General features: G+C 38.5%; 1 protein-coding gene across 1 annotated transcript in view; it reads left to right on the top strand.

Annotated features, from left to right (window-relative positions):
• The window catches only part of LMOD2 (leiomodin 2), a 7,444-nt gene extending 6,628 nt beyond the window's left edge, over nt 1-816 (top strand). The window contains exons 3-4 of the mRNA XM_025045857.1: nt 11-268; nt 790-816. Coding sequence (XP_024901625.1) covers nt 11-268; nt 790-816 — 285 coding nt within the window. The remainder of the gene's footprint in view (nt 1-10; nt 269-789) is intronic.
• The last annotated feature ends 4,998 nt before the right edge of the window (nt 817-5,814 follow it).

Here is a 5,814-nt window from a genome sequence, read left to right as displayed (position 1 = left end):
AAACAAAAAGCTCATCACCCGAAACATCGCCGAAGTCATCAAACAACAGGAGAGTGCCCAGCGGTCATTACAAAATGGACAGAAAAAGAAAAAAGGGAAAAAGGTTAAGAAACAGCCAAACAATATCCTAAAGGAAATTAAAAATTCCCTGAGGTCAGTGCAAGAGAAGAAAATGGAAGACAGTTCCCGACCTTCTACCCCACAGAGATCTGCTCATGACAATCTCATGGAAGCCATTCGGGGAAGCAGCATAAGACAGCTAAAGAAGGTAAGTTCCCCAGCAGCAGACCCTGGGCGCAGAGTTAGTAAAGGAGTCGGCCTGCCTCGCATAGCAGTACCAAAGTCTCCTCTCAAAATACTTATTAGTTTCTAATATTTATTTTAGTATGCAAGAACAAGCTTGGCAAGCTTTGACTACCAGGAGCAGGTCATCAGCGAGCAGAGTTTCATTTGAGAGGTGTGCCTGGGCCCCCTTCTTAGCCTCTCAGTCCTTCAAGGGCCAGGCCCATTTTCCGACACTCCAACATATGAAAAATCCTGACTTCCTTACTAAGAAAATCAGGGAGTATCATGTACATTCCAACAAAAGATTCAACACTTGTCAAAAATTTTACCACAGAATTATACATGATTTAAATACTTTGTAATATAACTTTTAAATACCACGCAGCAATAATCAATTTATATCTGAGTTCTTCTCAGAAAATACTGCTAGAGACAGACTCTACAGATGTTTTTCACTTATCGTTTGTGCCGTCTTTATTGAAAGAAAATCCCCTATTTTTATAGGTGGAAGTTCCAGAAGCTCTGCGATAAAAACACGATTTTTAGAAGAGGATGCAGATTTATTCATTGGTGTTAAATAAAATGCATTGTGAGATGTTTTTAAAATAACTTCTTCAGTTTGAAATGTTCTCTGACTTTAAAAATAGCCTCACCCATTAATTCCAAAGAGAATTTTAAGAAACAGTCAGCAGGTTTCTTCTGTAAATATGAAAATAAACTTTTTTATGTCATGAGATTTATATTGGGAAGAAGCTGTTTACTTAAAAATGCTCTCCATATCTTTGGATATGTTGGTAACTCTGAGCTGTAATAAGTTAATGAAATGTGCTGTTATTTTTGTAATCCCAATAAATTTGGGTTGAAGTTTTTTGGTTTTTTTTTTAAACAAACTAATATTTTTTTGTGAGTTGATACATCTGTCAGGTGTGTATGTAACATTGCTAAACATTAAAAATATTACACTCTCACCCAAAAAGGTTTTGGGTGCTTAGCATTTGCCTTTTTTTGTTTTCTCATGTCCAAGAAAATTTGATCAGGGGTCTTTCCAAAGGTCTAGAATCAAAAACTTTCTTTAAACTCTTCTTGGTAGTGAGATAAAAGCTTAGGAAAAGACTCCCTAAGTGGGTCTTTATCATCCCGGATGCATCAATAGGAGACCGAAGATGTCAGCTGATGCCCGCAGAAGACTTGGTCAATTCAATCGTATATAATTAAAATCAACTATTTCTGGGAAGAAGAAAAACTGAGAGTTAGAAAGTTTCTTGGTGACAAGGAAATACGTATTAGGGGAATGCCTGGCAGATAGGCCCCCTGAATTGGAAGCTATCTTGTTGTGGCTGAGGCTCTAGGTTGAACATTCAAGTCACCTTTTGAGCTCTCCTTGGATGAGCCTTAGTCCCGTGGGTCTCACACTTTTGTGCTCTATACAAATACTGGTGATGTCAATATTCACGACACATCCAAGGACAAGGGCACATGTATTTGCAATTCCCAAGCGTTATTCTATCCTACCCCCACCTCACTCAAGAATGATCAGAATTCAAATAAAAGACGCATCAGAGATTACCTTCATTCTACTACAGAGTTCCACTCCAATTTATGAAAGCTACAAATCTCTTCCAAAGTCCCTGGTAATAACTATGATTAGCAATGTTTCTTTTGTGTCCTACAGTGTATAACAGTGGTCCTGGCAAGTTCTCTGGGCCACACATACAAAGCATTGGATTATCTCCAATTAAGAGGATCCTGTTTCACTAGAAAATTCTCTAATAGTTCTTGGACCTGTGTCTTTTAGTCTGTTTCTATTGTTCTGCCATTCTCTTAATAAGAACAGCTGATATTATCTCTTAAGCAGGGTTCCAGAGGCTAGTGAGCTATGTCACTGCCCTGATTCCGTGTGGGGAGTAAGTGACATTTTCTGAACTACCAGGTTGTCTCACATACTTTTCACGAGAACATTAAAAGGTGCTTGCTACATCTGTTTTATAGATGAGGAAACCCAAGCTCAGTGAGGGTAAGGTGGCATGTGAAACTGGCTGTCTCTGACTGTACAGCCCATGCTCCTTCTGTGGCGCGTGCCTCAGCTTCCATCCAGACGCGAGACTCCCAGAGGCTCCCTGTGCTTAGAACATGGTGGCAATTTCGGTTTGCATTGGTACTGACTTCACTATTTTTACCCTTTTCATCATTGTTGTTCAAAGAATAAAAACCAAAATGTAGATTTTTAGAGGGTGTGTGTATGTGTGTGTGTGTGTGTGTGTGTGTGTGTGAGAGAGAGAGAGAGAGAGAGAGAGAATTTAGAACAGAACACTTAAATGCCCTTCTTCGTTTTCTACCCAATTATTTCACTCTCCCTTTCCCCTGATTCTTGCATGCACACAAGGATGAGCCTCTTCTAAATGGGAACGGCTTCCAGCTCCATCGGAATGAGGCAGAGGAGCAAATGGTTGCTCATAAACTGGGTCGTCAATAAAACCATACAAATACCCAAGAAAGAATGTGTGTGGCAGCCTTCCCAAGTGAGGAGGGAAAGGGGAGCTGCCAGGGCCCGCAGGCCAGGCCTTCTCACCAGAAGTGAGTGATTAGGAGACAAACTATTCTTTCCTTTGCATTTAAAAGACTGCCTTGATGGAACTTTTTTGGGCCTCAGGGAAAAAAAGAGCAGCATGCACGTCCTAGGTGCTACACAAAATGTAAATAAAGATATGGCCCCTCACACTTAATCTACAAGACAAAATATAATCAAGCTCATAATGAGACAACTATGATATGATCAGATACTAAGTGGGTAGATTGGTCATTCAGGAAAACATTTCTAGAATGTTATTTCAGCCCTGTAAACATTCAGGGTGTTATGACTCTCTGCAGCACAGGACAAGGATTCTTAGTTCATCCCTCCTGCAAACTCATAGAGCTAGTATAAAAACTAATTAGTTCATCTTCTATAAAGAGCTTTCAGCTCACCGAGAGAGAGGCTGTCCAAGACCAGATGAAGTGTTTAGGCTATGATTTACATCTGCACATTAATCTCTTAAAGTACACCTCATCCTGATTTGAAATGGGGCCAGGATGCTAAGTCTCGCTCACTCTGAGAGCTCTGCTGCCACAGGTATTTAATAACTCAGTGTCAGCAGGTTCTTGATTTAATACCTGTCCTGACACAGTTGAAACAAGTGAGTGAAAGTGGTCTGTGTGCCACTGTAGGGCAAAAACAGCTATACACAATACATAAATGAATGAGCGTATCTGTTTTAATTCATTTTAATTTTATATACTTGTCCTGTGTTGTTAATTTTATTTTTTTTATTTTTTTTCAACCATTTGCAAATTTAAAAACTCTTCTTAGCTGCAAGCTGTTCAAAAATAGGTGTTGAACGGATTTGACTTGTAAGCCACAGTCAATTGTAGACCCTTCACCAAAAGCAAATAAGAAAAGCTTCTCAGGACAGGTGACACTTGATTTGGACTTTTAAAGAATAGAGAAGATGTCAGACTGAAAAAAAAGAGTGAAATGATTGGGTAGAAAATGAGGAAGGACATTTCAGTTTGAGGAAACTGAGTATTATAGAAAATAGTAAAGAATCATCTCTATGATTTTAATGTAATTCTGTAAAAACAAGGATTTGGGTAAAGAATTAATATTTGTCTTTTTTCTTCAGTATCGGTAATTTTTGTGATTAAGAATAGGACTGTTGATAGTTTCTGTGTGGCCTTTTCTTTTTACAAAGATAGTATATAATCATTAAAAAAAATCAGAATGAAAAGATCAAAAATAACAAAAAGAACATAAAGAATTTCCAAAATCTGACCCAGATAAAATAACTGCTAATAACCTTTCAATATAGATCCTTTTAGATCCTTCCTATTGCATGTTTAAACACACATGTAACTATCTTTTTTTCTAAAAAGGGGAAGATAACTTACATACCATTATGTAACCTGCCATATTTTATTTAAACAATTTCAATAACTGTTGGATATTTAGGCTATTTTGGTTAGTCCTCTAATGTTGGATATTTAGTTTGCTCCAATTCGTCCCTTATTCTAATTTTCAGCTTTTTCAAAAAGCCCTTAGAAGAAATGATTGATTGAATGATTGGTGGCTAAAAAACCATCTCCCAGATAGACAAGAGTTGTGAGGCATTATTATGGTACACCAAAACTGGAAATTAGGTTTCATCCAAATTGTCATGTTTTCCAGCTTTCTCTCGGCCAAATTATACGCCTCTCTGAACCACAGAGGCATGAGTTGCTGAAATGCATTTCAAAAAGTCCATGCGGTTTTCTGTCTCTGAATAAGAAGGCTGGGAAGGATTGAGAGTCACAAGAGCCTGTCCTGAACAATTCAGTTAAGCTAAGGAATGTGGGCTTTGTTATGAAAGTCAAAGGATCCCAAGAGGAGGAGTAACATGATGTTTATACGAGTTTTAAAACTATGTGTAACGGAGAGAAAGATGGACTCGGGGAGGCCCAGCCTAGTGGCAGTAAGAACGGTTAGGAGATTGATCTAAGGACAAAGTGATGCCGGCTTGAACTGTAGACATCGTGTAGGTGTAAAGAGGGCGGAACAGATAAAGCAGAGACTAAGGAAGCAGATACCCCAGAATTCAGTTACTGGTGAGATGTAGGGGGCAGGAGGCAACAAAAGCAGGGAGTCTAGGTTGATACATTCCTGACTGGTTGTATCACTATCACTTGTGTGGATAGTGGTGTCACAAAATGGGACAGGGAATACAGTAGGAGCAGATTTGGGGGAAAGAAGATGAGTTTAGTCTTAAATATATTGTGTCTGAGGTGCCTGTTAATTTGAATGTATGGGTCTAAAATGATGGGGGTGGAATTTATGCTGGAAATAAGGATTTGGGGGGTCATGTGGTATGAGTGGCTTTTAAAGATGAGTATTTGAATGAGGTCTCTCAGGGAGAGTGTGGAGAAGAGCAGAGGCTGAGTATGACCAGAGAGAAACCAGAGGAGAATCATGTGGCAAAGCAGAGAGTTGCAATAAGGAAGGAGCAGTCAAACAGCATAAAATGCCTTGTGAGTTCTGGAGCTTGAGCTGGTGATCTTGAACTGCTGATCTTGAACTGCTGATCTTGGTGAGAGCAAGTCCATGGGAGTGGTGGAGACAGAAATCAGATTATAAGGGACGACTCATTGAGATAAAGAGTGTATAGAAATACTTCAAAAACAGATGTGCTGCTGTGGTGGACAGAGTCCACAAATGTCAGAATAAAAAATAACCTGCTTCCTCTTCCAGGTACGTCACTTTTACTTGACATGAGAAATTAAAATTATAATCGATATATACATATATAATTATTTTTACTTGACAGAAGAAAATATTGATATATAGTATTATGTATGTATTTACACATAAATAAATTTATATATTTTTTCTCATGTCAAGTAAAAATGACATATGTGTGTGCATATGTATATTCTAGATAAAGTCAACTAGAAACCTCATTCCAACTCTGTAATAATCCAAAGTCTTCTGTCAGATTTCTAAGAATTCCTGGGACAGAGGGT

This window comes from Pteropus alecto, unplaced genomic scaffold (genome assembly GCF_000325575.1).
Source record: "Pteropus alecto unplaced genomic scaffold, ASM32557v1 scaffold22, whole genome shotgun sequence".
Lineage (NCBI taxonomy): Eukaryota > Metazoa > Chordata > Mammalia > Chiroptera > Pteropodidae > Pteropus > Pteropus alecto.
The sequence above is the reverse complement of the archived record's forward strand: the minus strand, read 5'-3'. Positions and strand labels throughout refer to the sequence as shown.